The sequence below is a fragment of the Abramis brama genome, assembly GCF_963993115.1.
Source record: "Abramis brama genome assembly, chromosome: 1".
NCBI classification, from domain to species: domain Eukaryota; kingdom Metazoa; phylum Chordata; class Actinopteri; order Cypriniformes; family Leuciscidae; genus Abramis; species Abramis brama.
The window spans coordinates 56,395,200-56,415,410 of NC_139963.1; the positions used below are offsets into that span (position 1 = coordinate 56,395,200).

Sequence of the window (20,211 nt, forward strand, 5' to 3'; positions counted from 1 at the left end):
AAGGAGGACATCTAGTGGAAACACAACCAGACACTGTGACATTACCCCCCTTCAACGGAGTGGCTCCCAGACACTACAAGACAGAACAAGGAACAAAACAAAAGCTCAGGAGGGAGGTGGCCCGGTGGAGGACCAGGGGGAGGGATGGGGGGCCAGGTCCGTGCGGGGAAACAGACACAAGGGGCAACAGACTCCATGAGGACCAGGGAAACATAGACAGTAGAACGGGGAAACAGATGAAAACAAATAGTTCATCAGGCGGTCGAGGCAAGGGGAACAGTTCATCAGGCGATCGAGGCAAGGGGAACAGTTCATCAGGCGGTCGGGGCAAGGGGAACGGACCATCGGGTGGCCGGGGCAATGTGAAAAGTTCATCTGGCGGCCAGGGCGGAAGCACTGGAATCCGCTCTGGCTCTGGGTCGGCTGGGCAGGCGACTGGCTCCGGCTCTGGATCAGCTGGGCAGGCGACTGGCTCCGGCTCTGGATCAGTTGGGCAGGTCACTGGCTCCGGCTCTGGATCAGCTGGGCAGGTCTCTGGCTCCGACTCTGGATCAGCTGGGCAGGTCTCTGGCTCCGACTCTGGATCAGCTGGGCAGGTCTCTGGCTCCGGCTCTGGATCAGCTGGGCAGGTCTCTGGCTCCGGCTCTGGATCAGCTGGGCAGGTCTCTGGCTCCGGCTCTGGATCAGCTGGGCAGGTCACTGGCTCCGGCTCTGGATCAGCTGGGCAGGTCTCTGGCTCCGGCTCTGGATCAGCTGGGCAGGTCTCTGGCTCCGGTTCTGGATCAGCTGGGCAGGTCACTGGCTCCGGCTCTGGATCCGGCAGGACTAGCAGCGTGGGCGGGGCCGGCAGGGCGAGCAGTGTGGGCGGGGCCGGCAGGGCTAGCAGCGTGGGCGGGGCCGGCAGGGCTAGCAGCCCATGGACGGCCTCCGGGGCGGCCCTCCTCACCGCGGTAGCAGCAACGACCTCCGAGACAGCTTCCTTCTCCGCAGCCGCCGTGGCTTCAGAGACAGCTTCCTCCTCCACAGCCGCCGTGGCTTCAGAGACAGCTTCCTCCTCCACAACAGCGACTTCCAGGGCATTGGGGGAATCGGGGGTCTTCCTCCTCCTCCGTCGCTTACGACGGTGAGGTGCAGGCTCTGAGCTGGGCTCTGGGGTTTGAGCGGCGGCGCGCTCTGGGCTGGGCAGCGGCGATGCGCGCTCTGGGCTGGGCAGCGGCGATGCGCGCTCTGGGCTGGGCAGCGGCGATGCGCGCTCTGGGCTGGGCAGCGGCGATGCGCGCTCTGGGCTGGGCAGCGGCGATGCGCGCTCTGGGCTGGGCAGCGGCGATGCGCGCTCTGGGCTGGGCAGCGGCGATGCGCGCTCTGGGCTGGGCAGCGGCGATGCGCGCTCTGGGCTGGGCAGCGGCGATGCGCGCTCTGGGCTGGGCAGCGGCGATGCGCGCTCTGGGCTGGGCAGCGGCGATGCGCGCTCTGGGCTGGGCAGCGGCGATGCGCGCTCTGGGCTGGGCAGCGGCGATGCGCGCTCTGGGCTGGGCAGCGGCGATGCGCGCTCTGGGCTGGGCAGCGGCGATGCGCGCTCTGGGCTGGGCAGCGGCGATGCGCGCTCTGGGCTGGGCAGCGGCGATGCGCGCTCTGGGCTGGGCAGCGGCGATGCGCGCTCTGGGCTGGGCAGCGGCGATGCGCGCTCTGGGCTGGGCAGCGGCGATGCGCGCTCTGGGCTGGGCAGCGGCGATGCGCGCTCTGGGCTGGGCAGCGGCGATGCGCGCTCTGGGCTGGGCAGCGGCGATGCGCGCTCTGGGCTGGGCAGCGGCGATGCGCGCTCTGGGCTGGGCAGCGGCGATGCGCGCTCTGGGCTGGGCAGCGGCGATGCGCGCTCTGGGCTGGGCAGCGGCGATGCGCGCTCTGGGCTGGGCAGCGGCGATGCGCGCTCTGGGCTGGGCAGCGGCGATGCGCGCTCTGGGCTGGGACCCCGTTGGCGTAAGCCCATCAATTCCTGAAACCTTCTCCTCCTCTCCTTCTGAGTGATGGTGGAAGGAGCCTCAACCACCGAACTGCTGGATCCCTTCATCTTGGTGGATCAATCTGTCACGACCGCACAGAGAGAAAAGAGCACGGGATCCAAATGCAGTGTGGTGAGGCTTTATTTCAGGGCAATCCAAAAATCAAGGTCCAAACACAGGCAGGGGTCGAAAATCCAGACAGGCCATATCAAAACAACAAACAGGCAAGGAAAACCACGAGAACTGGAGTGGTGTGACATACAACATTGATCCACAAAGAACACAAGACAAACAGGGCATTAAATACATGCATGACGAGGGGAAAACGAGAGACAGCTGGTGATTACAATTATTAACACCTGAGTGTAATACACAGACAGGAATTGTGGGAGTTGAAGTTCATGTGCATGACACCGTGGGGAAAAGGAGGACATCTAGTGGAAACACGGGGAACACAACCAGACACTGTGACAATCATACTTAATCAATCTTGGTCAACATGAATTCTTATTTGGTCATTTACATCAAACAGATCAGAACTGCTGAAATGATTGGACGATGATTGGATTGAAAGTGTGTGGAGGGCTTCCTAGCTGAAACCAAGAATGAAACCTATCAAAATGTTGAGCTGTTGAGGTTCAGGGACAGCAGAGAAGAGTTTAAGTAGTATATATTTAAACAAGAAGGATGATATTATTTATTTTTAAGGTGTTAAATTCTGAGACATAATTAATTATTAGTATTTTTTCTCCAGTGTGAAGTGGACGCTCCTGCACAGTGTGATTGCCAGGCTACAGTCCCAATTCAAGGGGGTTGTCTCTCATCAGGTGCTGCAGGCTGCAGCAAAACTGGGGGATCCTTGCAAGTGGGCTGCTGACCATCAAGAACTAGCATGCTATGGCAGGGACCACCTTGCCACGGTCTGTGATCACTTTGCTAATGTCCTTGACTGGATAGGATGTGACCGGGACAAAGCACAGCGTGTGGAGTGGCCTGCTGCTAAGGTGCTGATCAAGTCCTTATCACAGAGCCTACAGAGGAATGCTTGGCAAGACTTTTCCTGGATAATGAGCGAAGAAGTAGCTTCCCCAACCACCTCCTCATTGTGGAGCTCATCTTGGTCTTGCCTCTGTCCACGGCAACAGTCGAGAGGGACTTCAGTGCCATGAAGCGATGACATTAGGAAGATGCCCCTGATGGAGATGCCCCTGCCCAACCACTAGCTCCCAGGGCAAAAGAAAGAAAAAAAATGCAGAAAGGAGGTCACTGAAACTTTGCCTTGCCCAGCGAAAGAGGAAGGCACCAAAAAAGTTCTTAGATTTTGTTTAATTTTTGTTGTTTTGTTTTATTTTTGTGATGTCCAATTATATTCTAATAAATGATGTTTTTTGTTGTCCAATTATATTTTGATAAATGTTTTTGATGTATTTATTAAATGTATTTATTTATACAGCTTGAGTGTTGAAATGCTGAAGAGCTTGCTCTTCATTCGCTTGGAGGGTCCCAACTTAGAGCACTTCAACCCCATGCCAATAGTGAAGAGGTGGCTCATGGAGGCGGACAGAAGGAGTTTCCAGTGAATAAAATGGACCGCTGAGGGAGAAAAGGGAGGAGCTAAGGGGAAGAAAGGAATCTCTTAGTAAAATGGATCCCTGTGAAAACCACATTCTCTCTGTGTTGGCGAGCCTATGTTCATTGCTGGAAAAATAATATATACTGCAATAACCATTCAAAGTTACAATGACAATTTGGTTATTTTTGCATGTCTCCAGGGGCTCTCTCTTAATTAATGTACTCCCTTTGCTGTATTGATTAATCCTAATCATGTATACAACAAATACAGTTTATTAGAAAAGTGCTTTACCTTTTTTATTTCAGGGCCAGTAAAAATATAGAAGGGGCCAGCAAAACTTTGATCTACTGGCCCCGGGGGCCAGTGGGGATTTTTTTTTTTTTTTTTGAGCCCTGCTCCCACCTCACTCAGCAACTGTCTTCAAGACATTCAAAACTGGATGAACACAAACTTTTTGAAACTTAATGGCAATAAGACAGAAGTCCTACTCACCGGCTCCAAATCTACTCTTTCAAAACAGCATAACCTCAATATTACCATAGATGAGCTCTCGGACCCCTTGTCAACTTAAGTCAAAAGCCTTGGTGTCATTCTGGACAGTTCCCTTTCATTCGAATCCCAGATTAAAGCAATTACCCGGACCTTGTTCTTTCACCTCCGCAAAATCTCCAGGCTTAGACCCTCATTGTCACAATCCAGCACTGAAACACTAATTCATGCCTGTGTCACGTCACGTCTGGATTACTGCAACTCCCTTGTCACCGGTCTCCCTTCTAAGCTTGTTAGACTCCAATTTGTTCAGAACTCTGCTGCTCGAATCCTCACAGGTACCAGAACTTCTGAACACATCACACCTATCCTTATCATTCTACACTGGCTCCCTGTGCACTACCGTATTGAATTTAAGACCCTCGTCATCACCTACAAAGCAGCAAAGCTTTTAATCTTTAAAACCTCTTAGTACTACATCACCATAGTAACCCTCCAGACACACTTTTTTTTACTGCTCTCTGACATCTTAGCACATTTTTCAGATTTGTCTCATTTGTAAAATGTATTTCTATGAAGTTAAATGTATTTTAAAGTATTTCCTTCTTTTATGTCCTCCGAAATATGTAAGATGTCCTTGTGTATCTAGAAAGGCGTCCGCCAAATAAAATGTAATATTATTATTACTATTACCGTGATCTCAGACTGTGTTTAAGTGGTTTCTCCACTGCATGGATCTTCATGTGTCGCTTCAGGTGACCTTTAAAAGAGAAACTCGCACTGATCACACGTGTGCGGCTTCTCTCCAGTGTGGATCCTCTCATGTGTTTTCAGAGATGATGAGTGACTAAATCTCTTGTCACAGTGTGAACACTTGTAAGGTTTTTCTCCAGTGTGGATCCTCTTGTGTCTTTTCATAGATGATGAGTGACTGAATCTCTTGTCACAGTGTGAACACTTGTAAGGTTTTTCTCCAGTGTGGATCCTCATGTGTAGCTTTAGTTGAACTTTACCAGAGAAACTCTTTCCACACTGATCACATGTGTGCGGCTTCTCTCCGCTGTGGATCATCACATGTTTTTTCAGAGTTGATGACTGACTGAATCTCTTATCACAAAGTGAACACTTGTAAGGTTTTTCTCCAGTGTGCATTCTCTGGTGCAGTTTTAAAAAGGCCAATGAAATAAAAGACTTCCCACACACAAAGCACACATGATCTCTTACACCAGAATGAATTTTCTCATGTCTATGTAAATATGGCAGCTGTGAAAAACTCTTCCCACACACAGAACATGAATGTGGCTTCTCCTTCATATGAACTATCAGGTGTCTCTTCAGGGCTAATGCCCAAATAAACGTTTTCCCGCACTGATCACATGTGAACAGCTTCTCTCCAGTGTGGATATTCCTGTGCCCTTTAAGTTGTACCAATTGTCTGAAACTCTTCCCGCATTGATCACATGTGAACGGTCTTTCTCCAGTGTGGATCCTCATGTGAACTTTAAGATTTTCTCTGTGTGAAAAACTCTTCCCACACTGAGTGCATGTGAACAGTTTCTCTCCAGTACGAACTCTCATGTGAACCTTTAGTTGTCGTTTGCTTGAGAATCTCTTTTCACAGCAATTACAAGTGAACGGCTTCTCTCCAGTGTGTCTCCTCATGTGAACATTAAGACTTTCTCTGTATGGAAACCTCTTCCCACACTGATCACATGTGAACGGTTTCTCTCCAGTATGAACTTTCATGTGTCTCTTAAGTAGAGATGATCGCAAGAAACTCTTCTCGCATTGATGGCATGCATGTGGCTTCTCTCCAGGATGAACACTCATGTGAAGCTCAAGACTTTGTTTGTATGGGAAACTCTTCCCGCACTGATCACATGAGAACGGCTTCTCTCCGGTGTGGATTCTCATGTGAATCACAAGACTTTGTTTGTATGGGAAACTCTTCCCGCACTGATCGCATGAGAACGGCTTCTCTCCGGTGTGGATTCTCATGTGAATCACAAGACTTCGTTTATATACAAAGCTCTTTCCACACTGAGTGCAGGTTGTAGATTTCTTATCTCTTTTCTTTAAAAATGTCTTTTTAGTCTTTGAGCGACTCAAAGGTTTTTTCCCAGGTTTAGCATTTTCCTCCTCCACTTCACCCAATTCTTCACTCTCCTCCTTCACTTCCATCAGGTCTGCAATGAAAGGGGGAAAAAAGTAATTTTTGGTAAATCTTTCAGTTATTGAACATTATAGGCACATATCCCATGTTTCTGTAGTGAGAACTACAATTTTATTTGAACAATGACACAATTACCTAATGTAATATTAACATTAAAGAATAGAGAATAATGCCATAATTATGGCACTAACTTTTAGATTGCCATTTAATTTATTTTACTAAACTTCTTAATTTATTAACCCCCTGAGGTCGGCGGTATCGCCAGCGATACCAGCTCGCTTTTTTTTTATCAGTCTAAAAGAAACTCATAAAAACTCTGTTGACTTTGATTTTCCATAGGAGTTTCATACATCAATCGATTCTGTTAAATGTGTATTATTTTTGTGTATACTCACAATAAAAACAAAGTGTTGTGTTTTTCGCCAAATAAAGAAAAATAAACACGAAGCGAGTTCTGCCTTCTCTCTGTCAGTTAAGTCCATTCTGAAACGCGTCCGAAAATGAACAATAACTCAGCGAATACTCAGTCAAACAGACATACAGACACACAGGCATGAAGCTTGAATTCTCTTCTTTTAAATGAAGTAATTTATATAAAAAACAAATATTCTCATCTTGTGAAATCTGTATTAAAAAAGAGCGATTCCAGTCGAGCTCATTACAGCTGATTCAAATGTAATGTGACATGCCCACGGAGAGCACGCGCTATTCAAATGCAAATGATTGAGGCAATCCACGCAAATCTGTGAACGCCCCCATATCAGCTCAAGAAAACACAAGTTTATTCAGATCATTACTTGTTTACACCGTCTCGCAGCGCTGTGAGGAATAATAATAATGGAAAATGTCCCTCAGAAGTGCGGGTATATCGAGGAGCGAGCTGAGGAATACAGTAGTAAGTTTTTTTCCCTTCTCACGTGAATCGGGTTTCTGTTTATGAATGAATGAACGGCAGAGATGCACGCTGTTTACCACAGCTCGCAAAAGACAGGTTTAAATTTAAATTGCGTGTGTGAATGAATGATGATGTTTTAGCAAACTGTATTGCTATACTGAGATGAGTAAAAATCGACTGAAATATGTTGAAATAAAATGTAGGCTATTTGTATAAGCAACGTATTAAACTGCAAATTAACATTTATATGCCCTAATATTTCATAAAAACGTTACTGTAACGTACTGTACAACATTGTTGTAATTGTAACCTTTTTAATAAAAAAATATATTTACAAGGTAGATGTACACAAACTATTAAAAGGTAAATATAATTTTTTTCTTTAAATAATTTGTATTGTGTTTTATTAGTAACAAATTTGGGGAGAGGATAAATATTCCAAAACTGAAAATACAGTATGAGAATTAACTGCACAATTACTAGAAATGTTTACCTTGGATATTATACAATTTGCAAGCACAATTTGCAAGCACAATTTGTGAAAAAAAAAAGTATATAAAAATATTTGTGTATATATACACACACACATATATATATGTGTGTGTGTGAATGTATATATATATATATATATGTGTGTGTGTGTGTGTATATATGTGTGTGTGTGTGTGTATGTATATGAAGAGTTCAGATGCAAAAGCCTCTAAATGCCATCTGAAATTTTCTTCTAGAATGATCATTTTTATGAAGCTTGTATATTTAAGTTAGCTATAGGTGACACACCTGAATGAATGGCTCATTAAGTATGCAGGGGCATTGTCTCATCAGGTGTGAACTACTAAATATGCATGATCGTTTACGCCCCATCCGCATATTGGCTTTCCAAACTAAAAGCGTTTCACAAAACTAAAATCAATGTATCGTTTTATGTAAATGATTAGACAGGATGATTTTCACATCATTTTGAAGAAGAAACTCTAGGCGACGAAAAGTCTTATTGACATATATTTAGTATGTGTTTTGTGGCCTTATTTCAGAAACTTTCATTTTTAGTTTTTTCAATAACCATGCATAAACATTATTCTCTCAAAAATGAAAACATGTACATACATGTGGCTCACATATCATGGTAGTCCTGTTTGTGCTAAATAGTGTCATTTTTTTTGCCATTGATATGTTTATAAGCAACTGAAAAAAGCACAAATGTCAGGGCATGTCAGAACATCTCAAGGACCCCAAAAACACCCCAGAGGGTTAAAGGCTGGTCACACTAGACTTTTTCTACCATTGACTTCCATTTAAGCCTCGATTCCACTGAGCGGTACGGTACGGTACGCAATTATTTGCGTTTCCACTGTCAAAAGTAGTGAATGGTACTAAAGGGTGGAGCTAGACTCACTGCAGAATGATGATTGGTTGACAGAGAATCGTCACCTGCTCGTGCTACAAGGGGAATGACAACATTAGAAGCACCATTTTTTAATAGTTGAAATATAATACTACTGTTATTGTGTCACGAAATGTAGTTTTGAGTTTTTTTTAAAGGCGAGAATGTAGATGTTTAAAGCTCAAATTTGTGGTTTATTTATAAAGATTTATGAACATTTTATCCAGGTTATGAGATCCAGGCGATCACCAGGCGCTCATGTTCCCCGCCTGGAACAGCCTTTCCTCGGCTAGTCGTTCTGACGTTTGCCGCTGACTCTGACGTCTCTGTAGTGGTTAAACATACAATTTGTCTCGTGTAGACCTAATGGGCAATCTTTAGTCTCATGAATCTATAAATCGTTCCCTGGCCTCCCTCACTACAAAGTCAAATTTAAAACATTTATTAAGAACATAATGTAACAATAACTTATATCTTCAGTCATTTAGAAACTTAACCTGCCATCTAGTTTCTCTTTTGTAACTGCAGTCATCTTCACAGAAGTTGACATTCAAGTTCACAACAAAACAAACAAACAGTTGTTGGTTTAACAGATAAATTATGTGTCGCGCAGCGCCACGTCTTTAAAATTCGAACACATTCTCTATGAGCGTACACACACCAGGCACGACTCAGCACCTTGTTCAAAATCCTGCCGTGCCACAGAGCGTCATTACATAATTTTAAATTAAATTTACATTTATTTGTCTCAAATCGTCATTATGACTTCACCCTGTGCTGCGATAAAGGCTACATAAAAAGGCTACATTTAGTTTTACATTCATTTACAGAAATCAGCTGGTTGAATGAAAATTGCTGATGTTATCGGATTTTCAGGTGATATTCTCAATTCATTCAGTTAACGGACACTCTAAGATAAAGTGAATTCAGACTGCAGACTAAGCAACGCATTTAATTGTAGATTAGCCCAGGGGTTCCCAAACTTTTTCATTCTAGGACCCACCTAGACAAGTATAATCAATCTCAAGACCCACTTGGTCGCACTTTTTTTCTTTTTTTTTTGCTACATGCCATGGGATTAATCAATGCATGCTGATGGTCTTAATCTGCATACCCTAGTTTTGCACTGATGTAAAAAGACTGACAGTGACAAGACCTCATGTTAGCAAAATATTTTAAACTTTTAACTCTTAAAAAAACTTAAAAAAACATGTATGTTCTTTAATGTTTGATTATAATTTTACCGTCTTCACATAGGGATGGGATATTATACGATTTTATCAATAATAATAATAATGCCACTGACGATTCTGATTATCGATCCGATTCTTTAACGATTCTCTTATCGATTCTTGATAGCACTGTGTGGAAAAATGTAGCCATATGCTTTTCAAAAAAACAAGGGGTTTTATTTATTTTAAAGCTTAAGCTTGAGTAAGCAAACTGTACTTTTTATGTAATTTATGTAATAAATAGAATCTTATTGTAAAGTGTTACTGATTATACACCGATTCAGACGTCTCCTGAGTTCACTGTTGGAAAGATCAGTTGTTTTAACCATTCATTAAAATGAATCGTTCAAAGGAGTCATTAGTTCGCGAATTGGACGTGTGCGCGTTGTGTGATTATCCCAGAAGTTAGGACATGGACATCCAAGATTTGTGTCAACACAGAAAACATTTCATCACTGGATAGTTTTTTTCGTTTAATTAAAGTGTTGTTTTATGTCAGCTGAATGTCTGGGACGCTTTTCAGAGAAGATAAGGCAACAACTTATTTAGCACAATTCACACCCAGCAGTAATTAAGGAAAAAAAAAATCTCAGAATGCTCCACATGAAACTTTGGTCTTCCGACCTTTTACCACCGTGTCGATTTATTTTGATTAATATGTGCGAGGGAGAGAGAGCAAGACAGCGCTTAGTTTGGAGACGGTGAAGTCTTGTTTACACTTTCGCCTGGCTCCGAAGAGAGAGAGAGAGCGCGCGCGCCACCGAGTCTCTCTCTCTGATCGTTCTTTCAGTTAAACATGCACTGTGCACTGTCACAAGCGCAGCAGTTCATCTACATTACTCACCGATCAAATAAGACTTTGGCGGGCGCTAAAACTCACTTAAGAGTCGTTTGGTCATTAATCGGACTGGTTTTGTTTCACTCATCGTAACGTAAATTTAGCTGCAGATAAGTGCCTTTGTGCGACCCACCTTTTCTCACTGTGTGACCCACAAGTGGGTCGCGACCCACAGTTTGAAAACCACTGGATTAGCCTACAATAATAACATAGTACAGACATGATCTTAAAGGGATAGTTCACTTTAAAATGAAAATTCTGTCATCATATACTCACCCTCATGTTATTTCAAACCTGTATGAATTTCTTTCTTCTGCTGAACAGAAAGGAAGATATTTAGAAGAATGTCAGTAACCAGGCAGTTTCTGGGTCCCATTGACTTCCATAGTAGGAAAAAAATATACTATGGAAGTCAATGGGACCCAGAAACTGTCTGGTTACTGACATTCTTTCTAAATATCTTCCTTTCGGTTCAGCAGAAGAAAGAAATTCATAAAGGTTTGAAACAACATGAGGGTGAGTATATGATGACAGAATTTTAATTGTAAAGTGAACTATCCCTTTAATTCCATAATGTCCTTAAACATAACAATATTGCAGGCCATAAACTGAGAAAGTGCGCCTCCAGTGTGCGACACCTCGAGTTGTCATAGACGCAGTGCGTTGCTGCGCTTCTCATCCGGTGTGCCGTGCCCCCTTTAGAGGAGGTTGACTCGCAACACTTCAACACACGTGTTTTTTTCCGCTTGACAAGCCGACTGAACGTGACATGGGGGTGTGGTAGCATCAACAATTCCATTTGCAAGAAGGTGCATGTATCAGGAAGAAAAACATAAAAGGCATTATCTGCTGCCACAGAGAATTTAGCTTATCCATTGCACAAGAACAAGCTCTGTGTATTGCTAAGTTAAATGAACAGAACAAACAATTGCACACTCGAATGTCCTGTCTCACAGACAAGGTGGGCCATAACAAAGCCTCAACCAAATGTGACTCTGAAGACCAACAGTCAGATGAAAGCTATCCTGATTTACAAGCTTTCTTTGAAACAGATGTAGCCATCCAATCATTAACTGATTAGCCTGTAGATTCAGTATGTGGCGCTAGGAGAAGATCTCAGAGAATTGAGGGAACTGAAAGTGTTCCTCCCTACTCAAAAGTCAAAGCCCTGATCTGAACTGACTAATTAAATATTCCTGCTGGTTGAACACGAGTTAATAAATACCAATCAACAAACAAAATGTCCTGTGCTCACCACACACAGGTTATAGGTGGAGAGGAGAGATTTGGCTATAGAGTGATGTGTGGCTAACTTACACAGAAGAGACTTTAATGCTCAGCACATAAAGATGAACTACATACTGTGATCTCAGACTATGTTGATGTGGTTTATCCACTGCATGGATCTTCATGTGTAGCTTCAGGTGAGTTTTAAAAGAGAAACTTGTCCCGCACTGATCACACGTGTGCGGCTTCTCTCTGCTGTGGATCCTCTCATGTTTTTTCAAATCTGCTGACTGAATGAATCTCTTGTCACAGTGTGAACACTTGTAAGGTTTTTCTCCAGTGTGAATCCTCTCATGAATTTTCAGATGTGCTAACTGACTGAATCTCTTGTCACAGTGTGAACACTTGTAAGGTTTTTCTCCAGAGTGAATTCCTTCATGTGCTTTAAGATTTGCAGACTGATTGAATCTCTTGTCACAGTGTGAACACTTGTAAGGTTTTTCTCCAGTGTGAATTCTCTGGTGCAGTTTCAAACAATTTGCTGTAGTAAAAGTCTTCTCACACTCAAAACACACATACTCTCTCACACCAGTGTGAATTTTCTGATGTGCATGTAAATATGGCAGTCGTGAAAAACTCTTTCCACACACAGAACATGAATGTGGCTTCTCCTTCTTATGAACTATCAGGTGTTTCTTCAGGACTGATGCACAGATAAATGTTTTGCCGCACTGATCACATGTGAACGGCTTCTCTCCGGTGTGGATCCTCATGTGAATCTTAAGACTTTGTTTGTATGGGAAACTCTTTTCACATTGATTACACATGAATGGCTTCTCTCCAGTGTGGATCCTCATGTGTACTTTAAGGTGGTCTGGTTGACTGAAACTCTTCCCACACTGATAGCATACATGCGGCTTCTCTCCAGTGTGAACTCTCAAGTGAAGCTGTAAATGTTGCCGCAGTGAAAAACTCTTTCCACACACAGAACATGAATGCGTCTTCTCCTTCGTATGAACTGCCATGTGTGTCTTCAGCTCTGATGCCCTAAGAAAAGTGTTGCCGCACTGATCACATGAGAACGGCTTCTCTCCGGTGTGGATCCTCATGTGACGCTCAAGACTTTGTTTGTATGGGAAACTCTTTTCACACTGATCACATGTGAACGGCTTCTCTCCGTTGTGGAATCTCATGTGTAATTTAATCGTTTCTGATTGGGTGAAACTCTTCCCACACTGATGGCACACATGCGGCTTCTCTCCAGTGTGGATCATCATGTGTCGCTCAAGATTTTGTTTGTTTGTGAAACTCTTCCCACATTGATCACATGAGAATGGCTTCTCTCCGGTGTGGATTCTCATGTGACATTCTAGACTTTGTTTGGTTGTAAAGCTATTTCCACACTGAGTGCAGGTGAAAGATTTCTTGGCTCTTCTTTTCTTTAAAAATGTCTTTTTAGTCTTTGAGCGACTCAAAGGTTTTTCTCCAGGTTTGACATGAAGTTCCTCCTCCACTTCACTCAGTTCTTCACTCTCCTCCTTCACTTCCATCAGGTCTGACATGAAAGAAATTTATTCAATTTAATTTTTAGTACATCGAAATAATTCAAAGAGAAATATAAAGTGAAAGGACATGAAAGTGAGCCCTGATGTAATAGTAGAAAGTAGACAACTGTTATAAAATATTATGATAATTTGATGCCTTTTTATCAATTGATTATATGTCCTTGAAACTTTCCATGAATGAGGTCAATTTATCTTCCAGTTATTATTTTCAAAACATTATAGACACAAATCCCATGTTTCTTTAGCAAGAAATATTAAATATATTTGATAAATGATTCAATTATTTAACATGATATTAACACTAAAATATACAATACTGCCATGTTTTGACACCAACTTTGAGATTGATATTTATTTTACTAAAAACGTTTGATTATTAATGGCCCTCACACTAGACTTTTCCTTCCACTGACTTCCATTCATACACATGTGAAAGTGGGACACCAGAAACACAAGCTCAAGTGAATAACCCTGTGAGAAATAACACAAGCGTTTAGCATTCAAGTGGAGTGGATTGTTTATTTTTTAATTTTGAATTATTATTATTATTTGTTATATGTTAAATTTATGTTTGTAAAAAAGCTGCCACAGAATGTGACGTCATTTCACGACCGTTGCAGTGTCTGTAGAAACACACATGCTCAAAGTGTAGAGTGGCCTCGGCTTTAACTAGGTTTTAATTTATTATTTTTATTAGCATTAACTGTGTCCTACATGTTTCACTCAACCCTGTTACTCCTGACATGATTTTCCTCCTTTTAAAAACAGAGCATTTCTTCAAATTGTGACACTCAGGAAGTGACATCATTTCGGCTCTTTCTGCAGCATGATGGGAGGACAAGAAAATAATCTCAATCCATTGTCTCAGTTTTACACAAACTGTACAGTGTTGATCACATTCATCAACCCTGTTACCAAAGTTACTGTAAGAAGAATCTCTATAACTATGAATAACTTTGATATTTGACAAATACAACTTTGGAAAGTCATGTGACCAACTGATAATGGGAGTGTCATTAAGTGGGGTTAAAACGGGGTGAAAAAAATGGGGTGAGTGCTGGAGCACATATTTTGTTGACCGTGCAAACCTATACAAAAAACAATATGCAAGCTTCAAGGATAAACGTGTCACATTAGTTATACCTGCACTAAGCTCCTTAGCGGTTTTTGGATTGTTTTTATGTGCCGCTAAAAATTAGTCAACAAAATTGTTTATTGTTGAACGCATCGACTTTGGATTCAAGGAAGAGGCCCTCATGCTTTGACTGGACGGAAAGGAAGCGCAGCGCTGGCTGATGGAGATTCGCCCGGCTCTCGCTTGTTTTAATCAGGATTATTGCACATTGGACTTTCAAAGCAACAAGACCAAAATCTTTGGATATGTTTGCTGCTAACAATCATTGCACAATTGGATGTTCAAAGCAACAGGACCGACGTCTTCGGATAGGTTTGATGCTGTTGAACCGGTAGGACATTGGTTTGTTACATCTTTGCTTGTGTCCGCGGAATGATTTGAAATGGTTTTGCAGTTTGTTTACGATTGATGCAGCGCTGTTGGTGTGTTTAGTGAATCATTGTTTAGATTGCTGGACTTTTGTGAATCTATTGGAGTTGTGAGACATATCCGATGATATGCGTTGTTTTGGATTGTGTTTGCTTGTGGGAAGCGTCTCCATATTTAGACGCGATGAGGTGTGCGTGCTTCAATCATGAGTGAGATTGAAACGGGTGCGGATGTTGAACCTGAACAGGACAAATGTAGAGGAAAAGTTCAACTCACAGCAAAGGCTTTGACTTATAAACTTGAACAACTTCAGAAAGAACGAAAAAAATGTAAATGTGATTAAAAGTTCTATACCAGCCATCAAAGAACTCATGCTGAAAAATGAGAACATTGCAGCTGTACAGTCTGAACTTGAAACTTTGGTGTGAACTTTTAAAGAGACAGTCAAGCTTCATGATTCAGTGATCCCATTATTGCCTAGTGATGAACAAATCAAACAAAATGAGTGGTTCTCGAGCATTTATAAACACAGTGATGCATTTATAAAAGAGACAAAGCAATGGATAAATGGAATTGAGATGTCAAGTGATGATAACCAGGATCAACAATCGAAAACAGTTGAATGCCCTTCGAATTTGAATTCAAAACAACAGAATATAATAATATAATAATAAACTTTATTTTTATATAGCGCCTTTAAAAAGCATCTCAAAGCGCTTCACAAAACATAAAACCTTCAATAGAACAAACAATGCATTAATAAAATAAAACAATGAAATGTATGATAAATAACAATAATATAGCAATTATAAAGTTATATAAAAGCTACCCTAAACAAATAAGTTTTCAGGGAAGATTTAAAAACACTAAGAGATTCAGCTTGCCTAATCTCCACAGGCAGGGAATTCCAAAGTTTTGGAGCATTCGCCGAAAAGGCCCCATCACCCATGGATTTAAGTCTAGTATTCGGGACAATTAAAAGGCCGGCTTCCGAGGAGCGAAGATCACGTACTGGTGTGTAAGGAGTTAAAAGTTCAGTGATATAAAGAGGTGTCAGACCATGCAAGGCCTTATAAGTAAGCATTCGAATTTTAAAAATCAACACGGAATCTGATAGGCAGCCAGTGTAAGGATTCCAGTACAGGAGTAATGTGATCCCCTGTTCTGTTACCAGATAGAATTCGAGCGGCTGCATTCTGTACCAACTGTAGTTTGTTAAAGGTAGCTTTTGAGACCCCGGCCAGAAAGGCATTACAGTAATCAATTCTAGAGAATACAAAGATGTTAATTAGCTTTTCAGCCACAGGTAGTGACAACATGGGACGCAATTTGGCTATATTTTTTAGATAAAATTATGTCTTAACAGTGCTCTGGACATGAGGAACAAATGTTAGGTTACTATCAAATATTACTCCCAAATTTTTTAATTTGTTTGAAATTGAAGTGTAGATCCTTCTACACTTAAAGCTGGAGACCCAGCCTTACGTAGCTGGTGGGGCGAACCAACGAGCATTACTTCCGTCTTGTCACTGTTTCTGGCATAGAACATTACTAGACATCCATTTTTTTTTATCTCAGAAATACATAAAGAAAGATAGGACACAGCCACATGAATGTCAGGTTTTGAATGTATATAAACCTGTGTCTCATCTGCATAAAAGTGAAAAGTTGACCCAGAGGATAAAGGTATATGTTAAAAAGTATAGGGCCCAAGATAGAACCTTGAGGAACACCAGATTGCACAACACCAATAACAGACCTACAACCACCCATAGCAACAAACTGCTTTCTATCAGAAAAATAGGACTTAAACCAGCTTAGTGCAGTATCAGAGACACCAAAAACAGATTCTAACCGAGCGATTAAAACATTATGATCAACAGTGTCGAAAGCGGCACTAAGATCAAGAAGAATTAAAATAGAGAGACAGCCAGAATCCGAAGCAATTAACAAGTCATTAGTGACCCTAACTAATGCGGTTTCAGTGCTGTGGAGTCTCCGGAATCCTGATTGGAGGGGCTCATAAAGATTATTTGCAGCTAGATGGGAGTGCAGTTGAGTAGCAACAATTCGCTCCAAAAAAAGCAGAGATAATACATTTACGGAGGTTATCAATCTTGGAGCTGAAAAAAAATCAAGAAACGTATTACAGAGATGAGTCGAAGCTGGAGCAGTTGGGTTCAATCGATCTCCATTTACGATAGTTAAGAATGCGATAAGAGATAGTGTTTATGTCAGGCAGTTCCAAATTAAAAACAATAAATAAATGGGAAACTCTTTTCACACTGATCACATGTGAACGGCTTCTCTCTAGTGTGGATTCTCATGTGTAATTTAATCGTTTCTGATCGGGTGAAACTCTTCCCACATTGATGGCATACATGCAGCTTATCAATAGACAGATGATCAGACAGCCCTAAGTCAGAGGTGTACAACTGTGAGACAAATGAGCCGTTTGAACCAAGTCAAGAGTATGGCCTTTATTGTGTGTAGGACAGTCCACGAGCTGGTTCAAATCGAAGCACTCCAATAACGATAAAAACTCTTTTGTTGTTGTAGAATCTTTTTTGTCCATATGGATGTTGAAGTCCCCCAAAATTAAAGTTCTCTCATTTTTGAGGCATAGCAAGGACAACATATCTGCAAATTCAGATAAAAAGTCTTTATTGTTCTTAGGAGGCCTGTAGACTGTAGCTATGGCAGTAGAAGTCTCAAATTTGTCTCAAATTTCCATGCATAATCAAGATGATATAAACCCAAGTGACAGTGTTTCTAATGTTGGAAGTAAAGTATCAAGTCAACGTAGCGCTGCCACAAGAAGTTCAACTACATCAACAACTTCTTCGGCCCACATTAAGGCAGAGGCTGATATTGTAGCTTTGTTGGTACGTCAAAATTTAATGAAGGTAAAACATGCAATTGAAGAAAAGGAACAGAATTTAAGGAAACAGAAAGAGGATTTTGAGTTGCGAATGGAGATTGCTGCAACTATTGTGAAACTGCTTAAACGTTCTAGTGTGCATTGTGTTAAAAGTGATGTGACTCATCGGTCTGATGGAATGAATTCCTACTTTGAAGCAACAGAGACACTCAACGCTGATGCAAATTAATTTACTCCTAGAGCTGAGACGCAACAAATTGTTTCTTCTAAGGATGGTGGCAATGAAAGTGCCAAGGCAAACAAGGGGAATGTTTCGCAGACAATTTATTCCCAGAACATCTCCGAGTGGTTACGTGAATGCCGGTCCAGGAAATACCGATCAAGTTGATGAAACAAAATGAAATCACATCTTTACTGATTCAACAACAGTGTTTGTCATCTTTGCCTAAAAGGGAAATTCAAGTGTTTGATGGAAACCCTCTGCAATATCATACCTTTATGAAATCATTTGAAAGCGGTGTGGAGCGTAAAACTGAAAGCCCCAGCGATCGCTTATACTTTCTTGAACAGTATACCAGGGGACATCCAAAAGAGATTATAAAAAGTTGCCAGCATATGCTTGCCGACCGTGGGTATTTAAGGGCCAAAGGTTTACTACAAGAGCATTTTGGTGATCAGTATATAATTGCATCTACCTATATGGAAAAGGCTCTTTCATGGGCAAATATCAAAAGTGAAGATGTAAGAGCTTTACGGGATTATAGTCTGTTCCTAAGAAGTTGTTGTAACTCCATGGAAGATATTCAGTATTTTCATGAGTTGGATATGCCCTCTAATATGTTTACTGTAGTGAAGAAACTACCATACAAATTGAGGGAAAAATGGAGATCTGAAGTCTGTGAATTGCAGGAAGCCGTCAATCAAAGAGCTACCTTTAGCAAAATTGTTAACTTTGTTGAAAGACAAGTGAAAATAATGACTGATCCAGTTTTCAGAGACATACAGGATGGTCCAGCATTAACAGGAGATAAATTATTGAACAAAGGCAAGTCTCAGTATTATCTTAAATCTAAAAGAAGGAGTTTTGCTACTACCGTCACAGCAATGGAAAATAAATCAGAAAATGGAACTAGAGCCCGACCGATATGGATTTTTGGGCGCCGATGCCGATACCGATAAAATAAAGCCAGACACCGATATATCGGCCGATATTATTTGTGTGTATATTATAATACAGTAGCAATATTATTTATGTGTATTATAGTACAGTAAGTTTGGACACACTTTCCAATTGGTGTGTACAAACTTTTGATGGGTACTGTATATAGAATACACAGTATAAACAGAATAAATATATAAACGTTTTGCAATGATCACTCAAATGTGGTGATCAAACACTTGTGTGACAAAGATATGCAATGGAGGCAGGGTGAATGATATAATGAGAATTTGAGCTGTAACCAAACTAGTTTGCATTGCATTTTATATTATATTATATTCTAAATACTCTTCTATTTTTAATCTTAATTTAGTGGAGGAAGAACTCAGATCTTTTTAGTAAAGTAAAATTAATAATATCATAATGAAAACGTTTATAATTACATAGGCCTATGTACAGTAGTTTTATACTATTTGAAATAAGTAGTAAGCAAAATGTACTAAACGTGAAACTAGGCTACAGGGCTGGACCCGAATATTCGTTCGGTGGGTTGGTATTCGATTTGAAAATTTGACATTCGAATATTTTTTTTTTTTTTCACATCTGGGATCCCCCGCAAAACGGTTCTCATTCGCGCTTGAGTAAGGCCGGCGACACACTGACTGCGTGGCATGGCCGTTTTTATTTCGGCTCCCATGTTAACAGGTTGGAGTTTGCACACTGCCTGCGTGAGACGCGTCTCTCAGGCGCGGCTCGAGCCACGCGGAAAACGCGTGCATGCCAGAAATAGAACCGACGCGCAAGTCTTCTCTGGCAAGAGCGCAGAACAGCGGAGTTTGTATGGACCGAAGTGCATGCCTGAGCTTGTATTTTGGATTAAGCTGTGTTGCTTTGACATTGTGGAAAATAGAATAATAGAAACAAAATGTATTAGACTTTTTACCCGTTATTATCAATCTAAATTAATCTCGTTTTTTAATTTAACTTAATTTCGTTTTTCTTTATTTAAATTTCGTTTAATTTCTTTATTTAAATTTCGTTTTTCTTTATTTAAATTTCGTTTAATTTCTTTATTTAAATTTCGTTTAATTTCTTTATTTAAATGTCGTTTAATTTCTTTATTTAAATTTCGTTTAATTTCTTTATTTAAATTTCATTTTTCTTTATTTAAATTTCGTTTTTCTTTATTTAAATCTACCCTTTACTGTGTCAGTAATTTTGTTAGTCAGAAAAATATTAGACTACCTTAAAAGTATTGCTTAATTTAACAGACCTGTGTGTGCGTTTTATA

At 41.3% G+C, this 20,211-nt stretch overlaps 1 protein-coding gene across 1 annotated transcript in view; it reads right to left on the reverse strand.

The window, feature by feature from the left end:
• Nucleotides 1–3,434: 3,434 nt before the first annotated feature.
• Nucleotides 3,435–20,211, reverse strand: part of LOC311081755 (uncharacterized protein) — a gene marked incomplete at its 5' end in the record, with an annotated part of 28,867 nt that continues 12,090 nt past the window's right edge. Inside the window, one exon of the mRNA XM_084112392.1 lies at nucleotides 3,435–6,248. Within this exon, the coding sequence (XP_083968518.1) occupies nucleotides 4,825–6,248 (1,424 nt within the window). The 3' untranslated portion in view covers nucleotides 3,435–4,824. The remainder of the gene's footprint in view (nucleotides 6,249–20,211) is intronic.